General features: G+C 42.7%; 2 protein-coding genes and 1 non-coding gene across 3 annotated transcripts in view; 1 reads left to right on the forward strand and 2 right to left on the reverse strand.

The window, feature by feature from the left end:
- The window catches only part of LOC129829167 (LIM and SH3 domain protein 1-like), a 40,538-nt gene extending 39,923 nt beyond the window's left edge, over window positions 1-615 (reverse strand). The window contains exon 1 of the mRNA XM_055890766.1: window positions 115-615. Within this exon, the coding sequence (XP_055746741.1) occupies window positions 115-183 (69 nt within the window). The 5' untranslated portion in view covers window positions 184-615. The remainder of the gene's footprint in view (window positions 1-114) is intronic.
- A 1,028-nt stretch (window positions 616-1,643) lies between these two features.
- On the reverse strand, window positions 1,644-18,698 carry LOC129829179 (plexin domain-containing protein 1-like). The gene is made up of 14 exons (XM_055890787.1): window positions 18,493-18,698; window positions 5,561-5,712; window positions 4,856-4,999; window positions 4,598-4,667; window positions 4,287-4,409; window positions 4,077-4,195; window positions 3,845-3,950; window positions 3,651-3,743; window positions 3,411-3,492; window positions 3,269-3,329; window positions 3,024-3,150; window positions 2,714-2,749; window positions 2,469-2,626; window positions 1,644-2,342 (listed from the first exon to the last, which is right to left on the reverse strand). The coding sequence occupies exons 1-14, from the start codon at window positions 18,566-18,568 to the stop codon at window positions 2,223-2,225; spliced, it is 1,467 nt and encodes a 488-aa protein (XP_055746762.1). The 5' UTR covers window positions 18,569-18,698; the 3' UTR covers window positions 1,644-2,222.
- A 2,247-nt stretch (window positions 18,699-20,945) lies between these two features.
- On the forward strand, window positions 20,946-21,017 carry trnac-gca (transfer RNA cysteine (anticodon GCA)). The gene has a single exon. It is a non-coding gene; the product is annotated as a tRNA-Cys (tRNA).
- The last annotated feature ends 4,365 nt before the right edge of the window (window positions 21,018-25,382 follow it).

Raw genomic sequence — 25,382 nt, forward strand, 5'->3', positions numbered from 1 at the left:
ACAAATCATTAAAAACGCTAAAGAAAATTGTATTGAAAATGGAATGTATAATACACAAACACAAGCAGGGAACTGCGAATTCAAATGTTTGGTTGCAAATATTTTTTTCCTTACCTTGTCCAGACAATTCACTTTTTCCGTGGGGTACACGATTGTGCCACATCTGCCACACGACGGATTCATGTTTGAGGAATGCTGTCTAGTTGGATAAATTAAACAAAAAAATATATATATCTGTCAACTAAAAGTGTTCTTCCCAAACAATACGTGTCGAGTTAAACGGCTGGATTTTTCAAATCCCGGAGATTGTTGTCGTTCTAATCGCACAGCTGGCTGTCAGTACACTAACCAGAGACGTAAAGCGCGGGCACGGCGCCTCTCTTTCCAATGCCGCGCTCCCGAGGAGAAAGGAAAGGGGGCGGTCCCACGGGAGACGCTTGATTTCAGAGGCGACGTTAATAGTTGGATAAATCCCGTGATCAGATACCAATCTATGGAGATCGATCAGCGTATAATATATTTGATACTGAAATCCGACGCAAATAGCAATACTCAATGCTTTTTAGTTGGTTGATTCCATGGAATGCGGAACTAGATTTATTACACCACCATCACTGGTCGTCGTTGGTTACCACAGCCACAAAGTCATAAACTCCGCCCATTTCTAAAATGTATCTTCTTCAAATTTGATTTTAAACCTAAACCCAACCTTAACCCTAAACTTAACCACACTGCTAACCTTATGTCTAACCCTAATCTTCAATTAAGACCAACAAACTAATTTAGTGTTTTTATGATTTTTTTTGATAAAGCCAATTTTTACTTTGTGGCTGTGCTATCTAGTGGAAACAACCACCACGGTGGAACAGGCGCACGACAACATCGTGAACATGACATATAGAAAAAGTATCTAGAATAGACGTCAACGCTTTTTATTGCACATGATGATCATGCCATCTGCTACAATCTGTATGTAGGCTGCTGTGAAGGCCTACATGGAATAAAGTTGCAAATGAGTTTGGTTTGGGTGACATCTGCCGTCGCAAATCAGAATTGGTTTCACTGGTCAGGATGCAGAAATTATAGGCCCACTGAGTTTTCTCCTTTTCTGGTTGACATTACAATTAAACATTATTCATTCTAATGGCTTTATTCTTTCTAAGTACTGTATTTCAAAACATGATCCTCAATCTGGGTTTAATTTGGAAGGTCAAAGTCATGTATGAAGAGAATTAAATTGCCTCAATTTATGAAATACATTCTTGGCATACACAGTACCAGTCAAAAGTTTGGACACACCTACTCATTCAAAGGTTTTACTTTATTTTTACTATTTTCTACATTGTAGAATAATAGTGAAGACATCAAAACTATGAAATAACACATATGGAATCATGTAGTAACCAAAAAAGTGCTTTACAAAATACATATTATATTTGATATTCTTCAAAGTAGCCACCCTTTGCCTTGAGAGTGTACAAAGCTGTCATCAAGGCAAAGGTTGGCTACTTTGAAGAATATGAAGTATTTTTTTAACACTTTTTTTGGTTACTACATGATTCCATATGTGTTATTTCATAGTTGTGATGTCTTGCTAGTATTCTACAATGTAGAAAATAGTCAAAATAAAGAAAAATCCTTGAATGAGTAGGTGTGTCTGAACTTTTGACTGGTACTGTATATAAAAAAAGCAATACAGAAACAAAACGTTCAAACATGAACTGTACAGAGATTATCATTGAAGAACATCCTCAACTGGTCTTCGTTCTTGTCATGGAAGTGCAGGGATACAGAATCTTTTATAGTGTTTTTTTCCATGGATGTTGATAGTCATAATGTATCACAGTTTATTCCAGTAACACATCCCATGGAGGTGTGTGGAAAATGATGAGACAGCAATCCGTACCTGCTGAGAAACTTGTAACTCAACAAAGAAATTCTAGCAAAGCCTTAAAAGTGGCTTCTTCTCATTTGTCCCTTTCCCTAAAACCTGAGTCGCGGATGTGTACGAGAAGAGTTTAAGACTTTGTCCACCAAAAATTATATACAATACCCCCCATTTGTTTTGCCAACAAAGGCAGGGACTATATTGAAAAATGAATGAACAAAAAAACATTATTTGTGTAATGGAGTAGGGAATGTATGTGTAGCTCTAAGCTCTCTCCTTCCTCTCCTACAAACTCGTTTTTCTTTCCTCATCATCCAGTTGCTCGTCAGTCCGGTCAGCACTGGCCAGCTTCCATGACTCCCTCCTTCTCGTGACCTTCGACCTCCACCTCTGCGTAGCTGGAGTGGAATCCCTGCTTCCTGAACTTCATGGATGGCCAGTAGCTGTTGCGTCGCTATTGAAATAAGATCATATAGGTCATTGTTTTAAAAGGTTAACGAGAATGGGAGTAGAAGTTTACATTTTGCAGGACATAGACTGACAGAGCTGGTTGAATGTGAGCCCTGATAGTGTTACTAACCTGTAGGATGTAGAGTGGTGAGGCAGCAGAAGGATGAGAGTTGATGTAAAGAGCCAGCAGTGTCAGAGCCAGCAGTAGCACCAATGCAGCTACTACACCTGCTATAACTCCTGTGTGAGCTGACCCGTCGTGTTGTCTCGGAGGGCCTGTCTTCACGTCTAACCAGGAAAGAGAGACGATGAACAATCAAAATCCTGTAACATAGCTCCATACACACAATTCAAAGGGAATCAACATCCACCCACCTTCACCATTGTAGAGAATCACACGTTTGGTGTCATCTGCAGGAAGATCAAATGAATGTAGGATCAGTTTGAATATTGAGCAGTTAGTACTCAAACTGCTTCCATTGTTATTTTCCTAAACTCCATTTCTGTGCAATTTCTTTGCATGTACTAAGAACACTCAGGCACTGGCTAAAAACAGACACTGAGCGCTCGAGCATTACTATGGCATCATTGTTCTTGCTCTGTTTAACACTGCTGCATGCACAGTTGAACTCTGATACTCCGATATAAACCCTCCCAGGCATACCCATTTACACACTTGACTTACTCTCCATGGCAGGGCCTTCTGGTAGGGGCCCCAGGGGAGTGGTGACCTCAGAGTCTGAGGGAACTGAAGGGTCAATGGAGCTGCCTGGTCCCCCCTTGGAATAATCCTCACAGGTGACATCTTTGGCCTGTCCATATAATGGATGAGAATTGTGGTTTTAACAGAGGAAGCTTAGACTGTGATTTACATTTGATGTACAGTACATGTAAAGTATGTGAACGTTCATTCACATTGTCCAACTCTACCTCTTCTGAACAGGCGTAGTCCAGCCACTCCTGCCTGTGTCTGTCCATTCCGTCTGAGCACCTGAAACAGACACAGATGTCAAACACAAAGAAACAAGGACTCCTTTATTCAGATAGGGATCTACACTCCTCTCCTGCTCACCTCTGGAGGACGTTGCACCAGGTACAGCCAGAGGTTAGGTTGGACGAGAGGCAGAGTTCACAGCTGTCATGCTGCAGACAGGCTGGACAGAGGGAGGGAGAGACAGAGAGACCTGGGTTTTGATTCTGTAGCGACATGATTGGCATTGGCATTAACATTATACTAAGCTGTGACTGTGACTGGTTATTGAGGATGAAACGTCTGAGAGGCCTGTATGGGGGATAGAGATTAGATGCTTACTAGGCAATGCAGTGAACTCAAAGGCAGAGTTGTTGGTGATCTTAGTTGTATCGATGTCCACCCGATGGTACTCGTAGAGCCGACGTTGGGCATCTATGTGAGAGATATAATTTCAGATAATTTTAGCAAAAGTATTTGACATCAAAGACTTGCCAACCTGGATAACTGTGGGTTAGGGAACCCTTGCTGCTAACCTGAGGATTGAGGGGAAGGGGAAGGCAGGTTCACCATGAATGCATCTGACAACCCTGCCTTCACTTGGTGCTCAGCAGAACTTATCACCTCCACTGGCAAAGGTATCTGAAATAGCGAGAGAGACAGGTAGAGAAAAATTTACAGAGTGTGTCTGTGTTTAGATGGAATACATTCAAATCAGAGACGTGTTGTACAAGGTTCATAAGTGTGCATGTTGTAAGTCTCTCTCACATCTCTGTAGCTGAAGGTGATGGTCCCTGTAAGGTGCAGGGCAGCCTGGAAGGTGTATGCCCCCTCTGCCTCCCTCCCATGGAGTCTCACCCGCTCCCACTGCACCACAAACACCTCACCTGGGGTCAGTAAAGGACAGGTCGCACAGAGGTCAACCAAGGGTCGAAAGTAAAATAACAAGCGCTGTCTGAATGTTACTCTGTGGCTTACCATTGTCCAGGTACTGCACTGTAGACTCCTTGGAGAAGCTGGGGTCAAAGTTGGCCATGAGGGGAGCGATGTACTGTGTTGCTGTCAGCATGCGGTGTGTGACCTCTCCCATGAAAATAAACCCTGCAGAAGGTCACAGGTCAGGGTTCTATGGAGATGCATGGCAAGTGGCCACTGGTAGTTACAATAGTTCACTCCTTCTGTGCTTAACGTAAGTAACAAGCAGGAAGTAGAAAGGAAGAAATGTGAGCTGAGTGGCTCCATCAGAGTATGAACAACTTGCCATGTGTCGGAAGAATAATGAAATGTACCTCCTGTTGCTATGGTAATCTGCCTCAAATAATGTCCGTAGAAGGGGAAGTCAAATGAGAGGGCAACCTTCTGGAATACGAGGAAGAGAGAGAGGGAGGGAAATTAAATGTGCATGAGCGTACGTGTGTGTGTGTGTGTGTGTGTGTGTGTGTGTGTGTGTGTGTGTGTGTGTGTGTGTGTGTGTGTGTGTGTGTGTGTGTGTGTGTGTGTGTGTGTGTGTGTGTGTGTGTGTGTGTGTATCCAAGTGTATAACTCACCGCAGCCTGTCTGTGTGTATTGGACAAAATGCCATGCATTCTGACTTGGCCATGTTCTAGGTCGTTTAGATCTACCCAGAGTTCATCTGTGCGTTGGTCATCAGGGCCAAAACTACGCCATGTGTAATACCTACCAGCGTCCTCCTGTTATAGAAACAGTAGAGGTGAGTGCAAGAGGAGAAGTTGAGGGATGAGACGGGAGAGATAGAATAATGGTGTGAGGAGGGGGGTGGAGATGAGATGTTATAATGAACAGCAGGGTTAACAGTGAAAGCAACATTTGAATGTAGGCCCACATAAACAAACAAACACACAATCTACATTGAGTTCCAGTCTCCAGTTTATTACATAGTAGTATAACAAGAGAGGGATGCTAAATATGAAGAATGCAGGGTGCATACTAAATAAGTTAAGGGGATACGCTTTTAGAAACCATAGGATGTCCTTTAATGTCTTGGACTGTACATTTCAGCAGCAAGGTTGAAATGATTCACTGCAATTTGATTTGATCGACATTGTTCAACTCTTTTCAATATACCCTCTGCAGTCTAATGCGGTTCAACATTGATTTGTTTTATATAAAGCCAGCAGGGAGCAGTATTCTACCACCACAACTGGAACATGCGAATCTCACATTGACATACTGTAAGTACACATCTTGCCCACACTAGTGTGTTGTTGGACCACTGCCCCAGCGCCACTCACCACTAAGTGTGTCATGTTGTCTGGTAGGGTGTCAATGGTCAGTCCTCCTCCCAGTACTTCCCTGGCCACCCTGGTGTCACCCAGCCACGGCTCTCTGGGGGACCTGTGTGATGGCTTCTCATGCTGCTGTCCATTCACATGATACCGCATCTCTGTCCAAAACACGGTGAGTCAGTGACACAGATCAAGTCAGTGTCAGTCAGAAGGTGCATGTCGGGAATCCACTCGGTCACATTATAAACAAATCAAGCATCTGCTTTAGGCAGAGTTGGGGAAGCTACTTCAAATTACTTCTCACTGGTGGAAGTTAAGCTACACTAAAGCTAGCCTTAAGAAAAATATAGTTGACTCAACTGAAGTTACTTTGAAAAAGTAGTTCATTACATCACAACTACTTTGTGAAAATGTTATAATATATCTAAATCTGAAATGTCATGGACTACAAATTGGAAGAACAGAACACTCTGGAGTCAGATGTTAACATAATGTATAATTTAGCCCATTAAACACAAATCAGTTCAAGGTGAGAATTAGGCAGGTCTGATGCTGAAAAAGAAAGGAAATTATTGCCTACATCACCCATATTTTCTTTTTGCAAAAAAACTTCAGTAGGTAGCTACACCCATGGCCGAGAAAAAAGTAATTCACTTCTGAAAACACTACCAAGATTAGAATTTTGCTAAACTATCACAAAGCTAATGCAAAATGTAGTTAAATTACTAGTTGAACTACATGTAGTTCACTACTCCCCAACCCTGGCTTTTGGTTACTGCATAGCCCTGAACCAAGTGTGTATAACTCAATGCAATGGTTTGGATATTGTGGGCTGAAAGTGAACATAGCATTAACATATCTCTGGCCATGAGGGAATGCTGGCATGCATTTAAACTTTAAACTCCTCTTTTCCTACAACTGCACCTGCACACACCCATGCATGCACTCACACACACACACACACACACACACACACACACACACACACACACACACACACACACACACACACACACACACACACACACACACACACACACACACACACACACACACACACACACACACACACACACACAAGACGTGTGTTGGCTGGACCACAGTCTAATCACAATACAACAAACTAGAAAGGCCTTGAGGATTTCTTGTTTGTCTGCCGCTTTGATTTTCTCTCCTCCTTCTCCTCTCCTTGTCTTGCATATCCCATGGACTGCAATGTTCTGTCTCTTGGATCCAAAGTTGTGAGCCGTTCCCAAAGCTACTTACAACACAGCATATGTTCCACAACATTCTGCTAAAACATTATCCAAACAAATAACTCAATGTGGATTTGAAATCATCTGGGATTAGGAGGGACCAATCTCTGAGGACCTCCGTGGTTATCAGATAACACATGTCCCCACATCACTCTGCTTGAGGCCACAATGCATCTGGTTATTCTGCTTCTCAGGCCGGAGCCACATAGAGATTTTGTGTTTGGAAATTACAGAAATGACCGATTCAACAAGAATGCATATACGATTTCATCCGTTTTTAATTTTCCATGTGTGGCCGTAGCCTCCTTCAGGTTTTGATTGCACGTTGTGATGTAGAGCCCCCCCACTGGACATTGTGTTTAGTTCCGTCTGGTTGTTTTTCTTTTAAAGTACTTTGAGTCGGTTGGTGAAAGCAGAAAGTGTTTTGTTCTGTTTGGGACATTTCTCAGTGCAGTCTGGTCATGATCTGTTGCTGTCATTTTTGTTTTTTGTTCGTTAATCGCATGGCAATCGCTTGTGAGTTATTGAGATGGTTAGTTGCCAGTTCATCTAGCTAAGTCATGAGGTGTTTTACACGAGTGGTGCTGGAGATGTTGTCTATGTGTGGTGCTGGAGATGTTGTCTATGCTAGCTACATTCCATTGTTAGTTCTGCTGCCTGTCGCCATCCGGTGTCATACAGATGCTGGCTAGTATTGTTTGCAACATCCAAGCCTTCTCGTTTATATGTCAGCAGTGTTGTGTTTTATGTGCACAGAACATTGTCCATGCGTTAGATTTTTTATTGTCAGTTTCTGTATACAGTTGCGAGATAAAGTTGTACATCAAGCTTTATTTTCAAAACTTGACTGCTGACATGCACGTGCTTGAGGGATTGTATTAATTACACAAATGATCAAAATACTAAAATATACAGTTGAAGTCAGAAGTTTACATACACCTTAGTTCAGTTTTTCACAATTCCTGACATTTATTCCGGTTTTAGGTCAGTTAGGATCACCACATTTAAGAATGTGAAAGGTCAGAATAATAGTAGAGAGAATTATTTATTTCAGCTTTTATTTCTTTCATCACATTCCCAGTGGGTCAGAAGTTTACATACACTCAATTAGTATTTGGTAGCATTGCCTTTAAATTGTTTAACTTGCGTCAAACGTTTCGGGTAGCCTTCCACAAGCTTCCCACAATAAGTTGGGTGAATTTTGGCCCATTCCTCTTGACAGAGCTGGTGTAACTGAGTCAGGTGTGTAGTTTTCCTTTCTCGCACACGCTTTTTCAGTTCTTGTGGAGGTCTACAATTTTTTTCTGAGCTCTTGTCTGATTTCTTTTGATTTTCCCATGATGTCAAGCAAAGAGGCACTGAGTTTGAAGGTAGGCCTTGAAATACATTCACAGGTACACCTCCAATTGACTCTGTCACAATGGCGTGTATAAGTGGCAGAGGAAGTCAGGCGCAGGAGAGTCAAAATAGAGTGTAGCATGGAGTACTTTAATAAAAGTTCCAGTAATAAGCTCCATAACACTCACTAAAAAATATAATACAAAATCTGGGTATGAAGACCCATCGCACACTTATACACAAAACACACAACACTTGACAACGAACAATCTCTGACAAACACATGAAGGGAAACAGAGGGTTAAATACACAACAGGTAATGAATGGGATTGACAACAGGTGTGTGGGAAGACAAGACAAAACCAATGGAAAATGAAAAATGGATCGATGATGACTAGAAGACCGGTGAAGTCGACCGCCGAACACCGCCCGGACAAGGAGAGGCAACGACTTCGGCAGAAGTCGTGACAGACTCAAATGATGTCAACTAGCCTAACAGAAGATTTTAAAGCCATGACATAATTTTCTGGAATTTTCCAAGCTGTTTAAAGGCACAGTCAACTTGGTGTATGTAAACTTCTGACCCACTGGAATTGTGATACAGTGAATTATAAGTGAAATAATGAAAACAATTGTTGGAAAAATGACTTGTGTCATGCACAAAGTAGATGTCCTAACCAACTTGCCAAAACTATAGTTTGTTAACAAGAAATTTGTGGAGTGGTTGAAAAACGAGTTTTAATGACTCCAACCTAAGTGTATGTAAACCTCCGACTTCAACTGTACATATACATATGAGATATATAAATATGAGATGAGTAATGCCAGATATGTAAACATGATTAAAGTGACTAGTGTTCCATTCCTTAAAGTGGCCAGTGATTTATAATGTATGCCTATAGGCAGCAGCCTCTAACGTGCTAGTGCTGGCTGTTTAACAGTCTGATGGCCTTGAGATAGAAACTGTTTTCAGTCTCTCGGTCCCAGCTTTGATGCACCTGTACTGACCTTGCCTTCTGGACGATAGGGGGTGAACAGGCGGTGGCTCAGATGGTTGATGTCCTTGATGATCTTTTTGGCCTTCCTGTGACATTAGGTGCTGTAGGTGTCCTGGAGGGCGGGTAGTTTGCCCCCGGTAATGCGTTGGGCAGACCGCACCACCCTCTGGAGAGCCTTGCTGTTGCGGGCGATGCAGTTGCCATACCAGACGGTGATACAGCCCTACAGGATGCTTTCAATTGTGCATCTGTAAAAGCTTGTGAGGGTTTTAGGTGAAAGCCAAATTTCTTTAGCCTCCTGATGTTGAAGAGGCTCTGTTGCGCCTTCTTCACCACACTGTGTGGGTGGTCCATTTCAGTTTGTCAGTGATGTGTATGCCAAGGAACTTCAAGCTTTCCACCTTCTCCACTGCGGTCCCGTCGATGTAGATAGGGGGTTGCACCCTCTGCTGTTTCCTGAAGTCCTCGATCATCTCCTTTGTTTTGTTGACGTTGAGTAAGAGGTTGTTTTCCAGGCACCACACTCCCAGAGCCCTCACCTCCTCCCTGTAGGTTGTCTCGTCATCGTTGGTAATCAAGCCTACTACTGTTGTGTTGTCTGCAAACTTGATGATTGAGTTGGAGGCGTGCTAGGCCACGCAGTCATGGGTGAACAGGGAGTACAGGAGGGTGCTGAGCATGCACCCTTGTGGGGCCGCAGTGTTGAGGATCAGACCCAGAGCCTCAAGCTTAATGATGAGTTTTGAGGGTATTATGGTGTTGAATACTGAGCTATAGTCAATAAACAGCATTCTTACATAGGTATTCCTCTTGTCCAAATGGGATAGGGCAGTGTGCAAAGTGATGGTGATTGCATCGTCTGTGGATCTACTGGGCGGTAAGCAAATTGAAGTTGGTCTAGGGTGGCAGGTATGGGGCGATAGTCATTAAATCCAGTTACCTTTGCCTTTTTGGGTACAGGAACAATGGTGACCATCTTGAAGCATGCGGGGACAGCAGACTAGGATAGGGAGATATTGAATATGCCCATAAACACACCAGCCAACGTTGACAATCTGACTTATTGTCAACGTCATCATTACATGATGCGTTTTTAACTGATGAACTTGCTTTCCTGATCCAGACAGCTTCAACGTTGCGCAACTTTTAGGGGATTTTTCGTCCGACTCTGAAAGAGGGGTTGTGTTCATGATGTCACATTTACTATATAAACGTAACCGCACGTGTTGTTTTTTTTTCAAACGGAGTGTCTCTTCTAACCCTAAATTTGGGCGCCTTCCTCTACTATATACGTTTACTGTTTTGTCTCTTGCTTTCAGTAGACGAAAGGAAGTTTTCGAATATCGGTAGGCATATGGCAAACTAAAAAGCAAAGAGATTCCATCTGTGAATCTCACTCTTCCCGGTGGAATCACCATGAACATGCCGTGGGCAGCACGGCTGCTGCACATTTTCTCTGGAAATAACTGTTGTTGAGCAGGTCAAACTGAGTTGGGTAACAGGCGGGTGACACAGTCTGCAGTCTGGTCATGTATGAATGTTCTTACTAGATCGGAGAGAGAAATAGATGTTTGTTGTAATCGTACACCGCGTGTGATAGAACTCCAACTCAGAACATGGCAGTTTTTGTTACCCAATTTTGTTGCTGCACCGACTGGGTGGAATCAACCCTGGCTGCCACAAACAGGCGTTCATTTTATATAAACTGCCCTTTTCTGAATCAAATCACTTCGTTCATTTAAACTCCTCAGAACGTTTAGGTATAGCTAACCCTAAGTGAATAATCTGGTGCTTGACTAACACTAGCCAACAGTTTGTGTCCGTGTGGCTTGTCTCTGCTTCTGAAAAGAAGCCTATGTTTAGCATATAAATAGAAAGCTAAACCAAACACTGAAATAACCTGCAAGTGGAATGTGTGTTTGGCAATGATCTGATTCTATGGTGGACATAAGTGTTTGTGTGGGTGGGTAGGAGACATAAAATAGGTGTTGGTGATATAACTTATTGGTTAAGTTGGCATACCTCACACACTAAAATTAGTAGACTGAGGAAAAACACAGGCCAGCTGCTCAAACCATGAAAGTGCATTCATTCACAACACCTCAAAATGTGGTTCTAGTGATCACTTCACCAACGATTAGTGATATTCTAATCCAAAGCCCTCATCAAACCACGGCCACAGATGAGTATTACTAGCAATGTGTTGACCATACTGGCACCACCCATAATTGTCAGGGCTCATTTTGTCTGATATTTGCACACACTCCGAATATGATATTTCGTCTTTATGTGCCATCTTGTTTCATTACAGCATCAATGAAACATGACTGCTGAATATGGAGATGGACTTTGGAAAACAGACTGCATAAAATACAAGGTGGTCATTGTTGCCTCTTATGTTATGTAAAACATAGCAACAGAAATGCATTGCCACAACATGGATAGCTTTATTCTATCTGAAGGGAGGGGTGTGGAGGGAGCAGGGCTGTAGTTGGCCAGCTCTGATCAGTTAAGTGGTCTAGAATAAAACTCTCAAGGCCATCGGTACTTAAATCACTGGCTTATCACCAAGCCAACAATAGGAGCCTGCCCGTCTAGAGGATTCTGATAAGAGGGCAGGAGGTGAAGGAAGAGGTGCCACTTCCAAGAGGACTGTTGTGGTAAAGATTTGCGCTTCCATCCGGACTGTTTAGCATGTGTTCCGTCCTGCTAGTAGGATGATAGCTGAGAGAAGGGAGTGAAGAGGGTTTAAGTGCAGCTAAGGTTCATCTAACTCCCCTCATCTCAAACAGACTCAGGCGATCAGGGGTTTATCACTCCATCATATTTGTAAATCGTAAATGTCTTATTTTGTCGACGTTATCATTTGAGATTCTTACATGGTATGCTTATATTGGCTCTAGCAGAGGTCTATTTGATGTGCCCCATGTTCAGTCATATATATTTTCTATATCACTAAAACATAATGACCACTATCTTGCAAGCATGTTGTTAAGGTTGTCGTAGTCGTTCTCCTCCTCAGACGAGGAGGAGCATGGATCGGACCAAGATGCGGAGTAGTAGGTATTCATGTTTTAATGAACAAACAACAAACACTACAAATTACGAAACTCTACAAACGTGACTAACCTGAAAACAGTCCTGTGTGGCCCAAACACTGACACAGGAAACAAACACCCACAAAACACCAGTGAAACCCTGGCTGCCTTAGTATGACTCTCAATCAGGGATAAACGATACACACCTGTCTCTGATTGAGAATCGTACCAGGCCAAACACAAAAATCCCAACATAGAAAAACAAACCTAGACCAACCCACCCAACTCACGCCCTGACCAACTAAAACAAATACATAACAAAGGAAAACAGGTCAGGAACGTGACACATCTACTACACTGTCCAACTGGATGCAATTGTACTAAAGGCTCTTACATCCCATAACTGATATAGATCCCATAAATCACTGTAAGTTAAATTCCTATGCATTCTATAGCCTGGTCCCAGATCTGTTTGTGCTTCTGCCTACTCCTTTGTCAAGACAGAAAATATGTTTGTGCTTTGCTCACGGGCACATCGGCAGATTTTTCAGCTAGTCAGCTCAGGTATTCGAACCAGCGAACTTTCAGTAACTGTCCCAACACTCTTAACCGGTAAGCTACCTACTGCCTGCTTGGCAAGCGAGCAGAAACAAACAGACTAGCACCAAGGCTAGTAATTATATGGCATAACTCTACAGACTATTATACCCAGAGCAGGGGGAGAACAATTAAATACATCAAGAGGCTTCAAGTCGAGATGAGGAGTATATAGAGGGCTGTGAAGGGGGAGATAGGAAATGGAGGGGACTAAAAAAAAATTGATTTGTTTTGTATCCTTGCTCTTCTTTTTGAGGAGAAGTACCGAGACCGTCTGTGGTGCCTTCTACTATTACAACTTTTTTTTAACCCCCTTTTTCTCCCCAATTTCGTGGTATCCAATTGTTAGTCGTTACTGTCTTGTCTCATCGCTACAACTCCCGTACGGGCTTCGGGAGAGACGAAGGTCGAGAGCCATGCGTCCTCCGAAACACAACCCAACCAAGCCACACTGCTTCTTAACACAGCGCACATCCAACCCGGAAGCCAGCCGCACTAATGTGTCAGAGGAAACACCGTACGCCTAGCGAACTGCGCCCGGCCCGCCACAGCGCGCACTGCACCCGGCCCGCCACAGGAGTCACTAGTGCGCGATGAGACAAGGATATCCCTAACGGCCAAACCCTCCCTAACCCGGACAACGCTAGGCCAATTGTGCATCGCCCCATGGACCTCCCGGTCGCGGCCGGCTGCGACAGAGCCTGGGCTCGAACCCAGAGTCTCTGGTGGCACAGCTAGACCACTGCGCCACCCGGGAGGCCTTTACTATTACAACTTTTAAAAGTATGTTGAAAGCCCAACTGACTTCCCCCCCTGCTGACCTCTCGACCCCACAGTCTGGGAACCACTGATGTATTGGAATGCCTGATGACAGAGGAGAAATAGGATATGACAAGTGAGAATACCATTATAACATAAACACCTCCTCTGTTATAATATAAGGCCCACACTGAGTGTCTGGCCTGCTTAAACACAGGCAACTGTCACTTAGTCACAGACCTCAGGCTTTCATTTCATTTTAATTGTCTAAAACAGAGGTCAGGTCTGCAGAAGAACTATACCACACCCTCTCTCAACATGGTCAAGTTTAAACTACAGCTCATAGGCCGATAGACAGTCAAACAGTCCTCTGGCCTGAACACTAAAATAACCCTGATGCTAAGAAACCACTCAGCCCATATTTCCAGGACGGTTTCCGTGAGTGGTCAGTCAGACCGGGGGTGAGAGGGCACACCCTTTCCTGCATGGGAGCGGCTGCCAGGGCTGGCTCGGGATCACTTCCACAGTTCAACTCAATGTGGCCGATCATATGAATATGAATGCCTTCTTTTTTTAAATTTTTGCACCGACTCTATACACACACTCACTGAACTCTACACACTCACTCACACTGACGTTCTAGCACATGCACTTAATTTGCTCACACACATATAACACGCACACTGACACTCTGTCATCATATATCCTGATGCCTGGTCACCTTACTCCTATACATATCCTACCTCTATCACTCTTGTATCCCTGCACATTGTAAATATAATATAGGCACTGACCCGGTGTATAGCGTACTTACTTTCCAGTGTTCGTGTTTCTATTTCCCGTGTGTTTTTGTTCTACTTTATTTTATAGCACTACATTGATATTGGTTACTGCATTAGGAAATAGCTTCCAAGAAAGGCATTTCACTGTACTTGTGCACGTGACAATAAAAGCTTGAAACTACAAATGCACAGGAAATGATCATTGATACCTGAATTAAAAAGTGAACCTTTGACCTAATATGGCAAAAATATTGCTAAATATTCTTTCTTCAGCCATTCTTATGGATTATTGAAATGTATGTTGATTATTAGGCTTTGTGACCAGGTCATGGCATTGCCTGCATCTTGCCTATGCCGTTCTGTACCATCACTCATTCATATATATTTATGTACATATTCTTTATCCCTTTACACTTGTGTGTATAAGGTAGTAGTTGTGGAATTGTTAGGTTAGATTACTCGTTGGTTATTACTACATGGTCAGAACTAGAAGCACAAGCATTTCGCTACACTCGCATTAACATCTGCTACCCATGTGTATGTGACAAATAAAATTGAATTTGATTTGATTTGAATGTTATACCTAATTTCATGCAATTCAAATGTGATAACTAATTTCCATGAGGCGGAGAGAAAAAGTATCAGTTTTACACTTTGTGTATTCTATTATTCTAACTCTCAACATTAAGTTGAGACCCAACTGAGTTCTTCAAAAAAAATATATTTTTTTTTTTATTGGTCTACAAAAAGGGCCTGCGGGCCACCAGTTGCCCATCCCTGCTTTACACTGACACTGACACATACTGCATGCCCACACACCCACTCACAACAGCTGCAGTGGTAATTGTAGGGTCAGAACCACAAGAGGAACAACCACCATCCAGAATGCCAACAGAAAGTGACTGTGAAGAGTCTGAAAAACTTGCATCAAGCAACATTTCCTCACGTTATAACTTGAACACATTACTCATATCAGTCAAATAAGACTTGGTGGGTGGCATAATACCCGGAAACGTATATGATAAAGCTTATAAGGTAGCAGGTGTTATGCTGAAACAAGAGATTTTACATTTTGAAAAAACACCAGAATCTCTTCTGTGAAAACAAGAGAGCAGTGATGACCTCATACTTCCTTTGTTATGGTGAAACCCAAACTCTCAGTGGATGAGGTAAAGGAATTAATTCTGGTTTTCATTGTACGATAAGACAAAGCCCATAACGAACTAAGTCAGGCATCTCAATGAAGATCAGTGCTGAACCATGTCTTATTCCCCAATGCCAATATCACACCTCATCATCCAGAAAATCACTTTCTTTAACTATGCCAAAGAATCGTTAAAGGGCAAATTACCACTTTTCAACCTCATTTTCATTATTTCCAGCACAATACCATTTCTACATATGTGAAAATGGAGCATTTCTATGCTTTGTAGAAAAAAATATATAAAGTTATAATGTACATCGTCAAAGTAAAAACACTTAAAAAACTGTGATTTTAAACACTATGAGATCCACAGTGACATGGGAGCAATAAAATACCCCACTCTGGCTAGAAACAATGTTTTGAAAATCACTGTTTTAATTTGCTTCTTTTAATCCTACTCTGTGATGTCACAGATAACCATATTTTAGGACGTTTCTTCTTATCTCTTTAACCACAGATCATAGAAACGTGACGTGAACACGTATGTAGACACTGGTATGGTGCTGGAGATAATGAATAGGAGGTTGAAAAGTGGCAGGATTCCTTTAGGATTTTTAGGTTCTTTGTCTCCCTCCCTGCTCCTCTATCCCTACTTCACGGATCCTTCTGTTCTCTTGAAACTTGCCAGAAGTGTCTGTATAGATGTCACAATGACCCTTGCTGTTGCAGATCAAAATCTCCACGACAGTGACATCACATCTATGGATGTCAGCCACACAGATATTTAGTATATCCAGATTTATCCTTTCCATTTTTTTCTCTGTTCAGACTTGGCCCCAGCATGGCTGGACCAGACACAAGTCATTTGTTAAGTGAAATTCTCAACAGGACAAAGAACAGAGCCAAGCTCTGAGGTCAGCAGCCTCACAATTCATTTTCATCCCTCAAGCTGTGTTTTCATAGTCTGGTTTAGATGCTGCAGAAAGCTCTCGAGGGTAGCTCCACTTGATCCTATTTCAAACAGCTTTTTTTACACTGCATGTAAAAAATAAAATAATCACATTTTATGCTGTGTAAGATAAACACGAAAAGCAATTCATTTAGCTCAGTGAAGAGCTGTTGTTGTTTTGAAGGTGGTAGGTAGTATCAGGGAAGAGCTGTTGTTGTTTTGAAGGTGGTAGGTAGTATCAGGGAAGAGCTGTTGTTGTTTTGAAGGTGGTAGATAGTATCAGGGATGAGCTGTTGTTGTTTTGAAGGTGGTAGGTAGTATCAGGGAAGAGCTGTTGTTGTTTTGAAGGTGGTAGGTAGTATCAGGGAAGAGCTGTTGTTGTTTTGAAGGTGGTAGGTAGTATCAGGGAAGAGCTGTTGTTGTTTTGAAGGTGGTAGGTAGTATCAGGGAAGAGCTGTTGTTGTTTTGAAGGTGGTAGGTAGTATCAGGGAAGAGCTGTTGTTGTTTTGAAGGTGGTAGGTAGTATCAGGGAAGAGCTGTTGTTGTTTTGAAGGTGGTAGGTAGTATCAGGGAAGGAGAATGGGATGCATCTGCCTTGCCTCAAGGAATTTTGGAGCAAAACAAAGGTCACGAGAGGAAGACAGTCAGCAAAGACTACTCGTGAAATAAAATAAGAATTGGGAGCAGAGATTTGGCTAACAAGGGTTACAGGATTTATTGAAAAGTGAGGAGATCATAGAAAGAAGAGTGCAGTGGTGGGACAGTGGTGGAGACAAATCGAATTACTCAATCTCTGATAAAAGGCTTTATATGGCTAGGAGGAGAAACACATCGCAATGCGTCCCCCTCCATCGGTCCACAAGCATTCCTGTCACACCCCAAGCACACAGAAATGCATACACTTTCAACACACATACATACAAACACACATGTAATATGTCATTGTAGTACTGTATGTGTGTCTATAGTTTTGTTCAATGTTTGTTGTGTCTGAAACTTTTTCCCCCCTGCTGCTATTGGACCAGGTGTCTTTTGAAAAATAGATTTTATCTCAATGAGAAAGACCTGGATAAATAAAGGATTTTAAAAAACACACACGACTCATCAAGCTTCCACCTTTTAACCTACATTCACCAACAGTTTCTTCTCTCTGTCTGTTCACCTCTCCTTTCCCACCCTGGACTGCCTGACTTTTAGGCTAGCAGAGTGGCAGGGAGAAATATGTCCAAATCTAATGTTAGGCAGAAGCAATGTTGTTTTGTGGGTTGTTATTCTGAGTCATTTGCACGTTTCTGGAACATGGCGTTGTTTATGGTCACACTTTCATTGCAAACTAGGAACTAACTTTTCTGCACAAACAAAGAGTATAAGGGTATGCCCGTTTCCAAACACAATCATGAACCTGTACCATTTCCCTTGTATAAGTAAATGAGTAAAAACAATGTCTTCAAAGACATCTGTACGGAGGTTATTGAAGCCCTGAAATATCAAATAAAAAAGAATGCCAAAACGCTCACAGCTTTTCTTTAATGTTAAATACAAAAGATGTTATTATTCCATGTGATCATAAGTTGTGACATCTTAGGATGGAAGTGTGAGAGCCATGAAGGGGAAAGAGAGATGGACAGATGTAAATGGCATACATTATGCAAATAAAAGATGATTCTGGAAGTTAAAAAAAGGGAGAGAAGCGCCTGGATGAGGTGATATTGTACGGCAGAAAATACAACACCTGAGTGACCCGAAGAGAGGCTGTGTGAAGCAATGGGGGCTGCTGATGGGAGGACGGCTCATAATAATGGCTGGAACGTAGCGAATGGAATGGCGTCAAACATGGAAACCATGTGTTTTATGTATTTGATACCATTCCACTAACTCTGCTCTAGCCATTACCGCAAGCCCATCCTCCCCAATTTAGGTGCCACCAACTTCCAGTGGTATGAAGAGAGTGATGCATGGGGAAAATGAGGAGAGAAGGAGGCAGGAGACAACAGGTGAAAAAAGGTGATGAAGTACACTGAGACAAGAGAATCAGGATGGAAAACACAGGAGAGGTAGGGGAGAAAGAAAAGCTTACCTGTTTGTTGCTGAGCCCAAACTCTCCCCAACTCTGCCTGGGAGAGAAAGATGAGCAGCAGCACACTGAGACACATGTTGTTCAGCAACAACAAAAACACACAGCTCTCTCTTCACTCTCTCTTCCTTCTTCTCCTTCTCTTCTCTTTCAACAACGGAGTTTCTCCTGGTCCCAGTCACCCTGTAGCTCCCTCCCTCACGTGCTCTCTCCACTTACATACTCTCTCTCCCTCTACAACACCCTCTCAATGCTGTTCTTCCGTTGCCATGGTGATTACAAAGACAGAGGGATGATAAGGCATAGCAGCTGAGGAGATGAAAGTGTTCTCTCTCTCTCTCTCTCTCTCTCTCTCTCTCTCTCCCTGCATGTCCTGCCTCTCTCATGTTTTATATCCATTCTCTTTGCTTTGATGTGCCCCAGTCTCTGTCTCTCTCCTTCCATATTTGGACTTGGATTCTAGTGAAATCATCTGGAATCACAGTGGAGCCCTCTGTCTTATCTCTGAGGGAACTCAATAGTAGATGCCATGCCATGGCATCTCCTGGCCTTGGACAATGATATAGTACCTCTGTGTTCAGACATGGCTGCTGCAGAGAATTAAATGAACACAGTAAAAACAGTACAATCTCTTCACGGAATCTGTCTATTGACCTTCTGGTTATAAACTGCTGTGAAGAACAAGCAGTTAACAGTGCTTCTAACTATACAGCCACCATACCAGATAATTACCACAATGACATATACATGTACTGTCCATAAGCACTTTAGTTTTGGTATTCCATGCCCACTGCTATGAATGTGTATCTGGTCAATACAAAACAAACACATTGTCTGAGTATTGAGCATACATTTTGTGGGTCATATGAAAAAGGGCATGTCTTGTTTTGTTTGGCTATGGTTTAATTTCCAGGCACGTGCGATAGCAGTTTTGTCTGTTATACTGTGTGGTTGTCTCCACCATCACTCCGCTTCTCTCTCGGCTGTTCCATTACAATCAGTTCCACTTTGAAAAATCAGGCTAGAGAACGCTGGTGAGGAAATGACAGTTGAGACTTTTCAAGATTCACTGCTGGGAAATGTAGCCTACATACTAGGGCTAGGGACATATTTCGTAGGGCATGATACTCAGAATGTCATTGAACATTGGAATGTTACAATAGAGCTGATTCTCTTGCACAATGAAAAGATAAATCTTGGTTTTACTGTAAACAGATTTCTATGAGCGTGTTCTGAATAAGCTCCCACAATTTAATTTGCTTACACTGGTCTCTACTGGTCATCTGGGGAATTACAGCATTAATAGAGGAAGAGACTTGAATTGTAAGTGACTCGCATTATGCTGCGGGTCATTCAGCCTTTTCCACGAGTCAGTCAGATTCAAAGAGGTCAATAAGATGTTGGATCTGGATGTAAAAATACAAACCTCTGAAGAATGTTCTGCTGTTCCAGTGTCATTAATTTCAACCCAAACTATTGCTCATGTTCAGCTCCTCTCCTGTATCACAAACAACCACTCAGTTCTGTACTCTTTCCCTCTCATTTAACACAGCTCTCTCTCTCCATCTTTCTCATTCACTCTTTTTTTAATAGCCTTTTTATCTCCCTCTTTCTCTCTTCCCCAGCTCTCTCCCTGTCACCCTGTCTCTCTCTCTCCATTTTTATGTTCCTCTTTCACGTATCTGTACATCTGATCCTCTTGTGTTGTGCAGACGGCTGGGTAAATATTGGCTCTGTGTTCTGGATGCGGTGTGTGTGTGTGTGTGTGTGTGTTTCTGAAAGTAATCCGATTACATTACAAAATGTGGGTAATCCAAAAAGTACGTTACTGATTACAATTTTGGACAGTTAACTAGTAACTAACAGATTACATTTAGAAAGTAACCTACCCAACCCTACACACACACACACACACACACACACACACACACACACAGTGGTCTAAGGCACTGCATCTCTGTGCTGGAGGCATCACTACAGACCCTGGTTCGCTTCCAGGCTGTATCACAACCGGCCATGATTGGGAGTCCCATAGGGCGGCGCACAATTGACCCTTTTGGAAAGGTAACTAGTAACTAACAGATTACATTTAGAAAGTAACCTACCCAACCATGCACACACACACACGCAGCGGTCTGAGGCACTGCTTCTCAGTGCTAGAGGCATCACTACAGACCCGGGTTCGATTCCAGGCTGTATCACAATCGGCCGTGATTGGGAGTCCCGTAGGGCGGCGCACAATTGACCCAGCGTCGTCCGGGTTTGGCCGGTGTAGGCCGTCCTTGTAAATAAGAATTTGTTCTTAACTGTCTAGTTAAATAAAGGTTAAATAAAAATAAAATAAAACATACACTTTATAGTTACAGGGGGTGGAGCAATGTTCTAGTAGCCCTACCCTATTAAACACTTGCTCAGAACATTGACTAGAGTACCTCTGGTGACAGAGCTTTCTATTAGGGGGTATAGCTCAGTGGTAGAGCATTTGACTGCAGATCAAGAGGTCCCCGGTTCAAATCTGGGTGCCCCCTCATTTTCTTTGATACATATCAATCACAGGTCTAATAGTTATGATCAATGGTGGGTTGGTGAATGGTGTCTAACTGGGCAGGTAAGGCCAACATAAACATGGGCCCGATTCCGACCCGAGTTAAGGGCGCGTAAATGGAGCTTAATTCCCTTTCTATGCAGTTGTCTCTCCACGTGTATTCTGACCTTGAATTTAAGTTTGAGAATAGCATGCTGTTCACCTGCTATTTGTTTTGGGTGGAGATGAAATAAATGAAGGTGTGGTGGAAATGTGTCTATAGATATCCGGACTCTGACCCTGACTTAATTCCCTAATAATTCCACCGTTTTTGCGCAGAAGGAAACAATTAAAAAGGTCTAGAGAACCTAGCGGTTCCAAGTGGAAAAAGCATCTACTGTAATATTTTCTGATAGAAATACAGTAACACTATTCTTCATGCACTGTCATTTACAACTTGATAAGAGCCGTTATTAAGAGCCGTTGATAAGAGCTGTTAATAAGAGCTAGGTAAATGAGTAATCCGTTTGGATAAGGGAATTGTAAATAAAAACGACACTTCTTTTAGATATATTTTACCTTATTATCGCGAGACAAATGTTGAACCAGTCACACTGAAGCATATCAACATATCAACTTTCCCACAGTAAAGTTTCTGAAATGCTGTGCCATTATGCAGAATATAAATTGTACAGCATTTTATTGGAACTTGCAGGGATGGGTACTCTCGATTGTCTTAATTATAGGCTACACCGACTTTCTCTGTTTCCTATTTCTATCATGTTAATTTAAATATTAGACATTGACCGTCAGTAGGCCTAATAACAACGCACATTCAACAACACACATTCAGTTGGTATAGCCTACATTATCATTCCATTTAATGACATTGTTTCGTTTTCTTCCTCCGTAAGCGCCGTCACGGCCATGTGGTTGTTGCTGAGGATCATTAGTAACAGTTGATAATATTTATTTTTTTAAATGACAAGTCAGCTAATTAAATCGTTATGGAGCTGAGCACCGACTAAGCCATAACAGTTTGAACCAGACGTATGGTGCAGTACTTGCCTGTGTCATAACACAGGTCCATGGTTAGTGCAGGCAATAGACGAGGGTATAGCCTACTATTGTACACTATTCCCCCTATTATAATTCTACGTACAATAATTTTCCAACATTACCATGGGTTTAAGAACTGAATGTGCCAATTTTCTGAATGAATCAAACCACCGTGTTCTTTCTTTTGTGTGTAAAGGCTCTCCAAACCAGTTTTTTGTGTTTCATAAATACTTTTCTAACCCCTAAATAAGATCAAATCTAAACTAAGAAAATTGTAATTGTCACATGCTTCGTAAACAACAGGTGCAAACTAACAGTGAAATGCTTACTTATGGGCCCTTCACAAAAATGCAGAATACGATCAACAAAATGAGTGTGGAAGTGTGTGTGTGTGTGGTGACAGTGTAAGTACATGTGAGTGTGTGGGTAGAGTTCAGTGTGTGTGCATAAAGTTAAAAAGAGTTGGTGCAAAAATGGTCAATGCAGATGGTCCAGGTAGCTATTTGATTAACTATTTATCAGTCTTATGGCTTGGGGGTAGATGTTGTTCAGGAGCCTTTTGGTCCTAGACTTAGCGCTCCGGTACCGCTTGCCGTGTGACAGCAGAGAGAACTGTCTATGACTTGGGTGGCTGGTGTCTTTGACCATTTTTAGGGCCTTCCTCTGACACTGCCTGGTATAGAGGTCCTGGATGGCAGGGAGTTCAGCCCCAGTAATGTACCCTCTGTAGTGCCTTGCTGTCCGATGCCGAGCAGTTGCCGTACCAAGCGACCATGTAGCCAGTCAAGGTGCTGTCGATGGTGCAGCTGTAGAACTTTTTGAGGATATGAGGGCCCACGCCAAATCTTTTCAGCCTCCTGAGGGAGAAGAGAAATTGCCGTGCACTCTTTACGACAGTGTTGGTGTGTTTGGACCATGATAGGTCGTTAGCGACGTGGACACAGAGGAACTTGAAGCTCTCATCCTGCTCCACTACAGCCCTGCCGATGTGAATGGGGGCGTGTCCGGCCCTACGTTTCCTGTAGTCCATGATAAGCGCCTTTGTTTTGCCCACGGTGAGGTAGAGGTTGTTGTCCCGGCATCGAAATACCAGGTCTCTGACCTCCTCCCTATAGGCTATCTCATCGTCGTTGGTGATCAGGCCTACCGCCGTTGTGTCATCGGCAAACTTGATGATGGTGTTGTAGTCATGCGCTGTCATGCAGTCGTGGGTGAACAGGGAGTACAGGAGGGTAACAAGCACGCACCCCTGAGGGGAGGATGTGTTGTTGCCTACCTTCACCATACCTTCACCACCTTCTTCTTCTTTGGCCCGTCAGAAAGTCCAGGATCCAGTTGCAGAGGGAGGTGTACAGTTCCAGGGACCTAACATGCTGACCAGATGGCATACGCGCGAGTGTCCGCGTGCCCCAATCGCACGCATGTTGATTTTGTCCCGGCCACACCAGATGCAATCAGGACACTCAGGTTGAAATATCAAAACAAACTCTGAACCAACTATATTCGGGGACAGGTTGAAAAGCATTAAACACATTATGGCAATTTAGCTATTTATTTATTTCACCTTTATTTAACCAGGTAGGCTAGTTGAGAAGAAGTTCTCATTTGCAACTGCGACCAGGCCAAGATAAAGCAAAGCAGTTCGACAGACAACACCACAGAGTTACACATGGAATAAACAAACATACAATCAATAATACAGTAGAAAAATCTATATACAGCATGTCCAAATGAGGTAGGATGAGAGAGGTAAGGCAATAAATAGGCCATGGTGGCAAAGTAATTACAATATAGCAATTAAACACTGGAATGGTAGGATGTGCAGAAGATGAATGTGCAAGTTGAGATACTGGGGTGCAAAGGAGCAAGATAAATAAATAAATAAATAAATAAATACAGTATGGGGATGAGGTAGATTGGACGGGCTATTTACAGATGAGCTATGTACAGGTGCAGGGATCTGTGAGCTGCTCTGACAGCTGGTGCTTAAAGCTAGTGAGGGAGGAAAGAGTCTCCAGCTTCAGATATTTTTGCAGTTCGTTCCAGTCATTGGCAGCAGAGAACTGGAAGGAGAGGCGGCCAAAGGAAGAATTGGCTTTGGGTGTGACCAGTGAGATATACAACTAGCTAGCTTGCTGTTGATAGCTAATTTGTCTTGGGATATAAACATTAGGTTGCATTTTACCTGAAATGCACAAGGTCCTCTACTCCGACAATTAATCCACAGATAAAAGGGTAAACGTTTGTTTTCTAGTAATCTCTCCTCCTTCAGGCTTCTTCTTCTTCTTTGGACTTTTTATGGCGGCGGGCTACCAACTTTAAGGTGCATTACCACAACCTACTGGATTGGAGTGTGGACCTCAGCTCATCTTTCAATCACCCACGTGGGTATATATATTCCTAAAAACCAATGAGGAGATGGGAGAGACAGGACTTGCAGTGCATCGAGCGTCACAAATAGAACCAAGTTCTATTTTAGCACCTGGCTACGCAGACGCTCGTTGACGCGCACGAGCAGAGTGGGTGCAATGATTGAATAACATGTATGTGTACATTTATTTTGCAACGCTCGCGTATGCGACGAATGCGGTCTGGTCATCATGTTAGCATAGTGATGAGCTTTGTGGGCACTATGGTGTTGAACGCTGAGCTGTAGTCTATGAACAGCATTCTCACGTAGGTGTTCATTTTGTCCAGATGGGAAAGGGCAGTGTGGAGTGCAATAGAGATTGCGTCATCTGTGGATCTGCTTGGGGGGTATGTGAATTGGAGGGGGTTCAGGGTTTCTGGGATGATGAGGTTGAAGTGAGCCATGACCAGCCTTTCAAAGCATTTCATGGCTACAGACGTGAGTGTTACAGTCAGCGGGGACTATGGTGGTCTGCTTGAAACATGTAGGTATTACAGACTGGGTCAGGGAGAGGTTGAAAATGTCAGTGACAACAGTGTAATTTAAATCTATCAATTGGTGCTGAAACGACAGATCAATATGCATAAAGTTAGATGGCTTTCTTTCGTTGATCCCTAATATTCTGAACCCGTTCTCTGGATTATTCTATTGAGTCTGTCATCAAAATTCAAACTTAAAGGTACACTGTATTTGAAAGGATGGCTTAAGATAAATGTAATGAAAACCCTGAAAATCTGCCGGCTAGGAAGTTACAGGGTTTTCAGCGTTTGCATTACATTTATTCAGCATGCGCAAGAGAACCACGCCTGCAAAGCCCATTACGCACCTTCATAAGTTAAGTCTGAAAACCAACTACTGAGAAGTGTGTAGGAAGTGCATATGTAAGAAAGGCATCATTTA

Source organism: Salvelinus fontinalis, chromosome 2 (assembly GCF_029448725.1).
Source record: "Salvelinus fontinalis isolate EN_2023a chromosome 2, ASM2944872v1, whole genome shotgun sequence".
In the NCBI taxonomy this organism is placed as follows: domain Eukaryota; kingdom Metazoa; phylum Chordata; class Actinopteri; order Salmoniformes; family Salmonidae; genus Salvelinus; species Salvelinus fontinalis.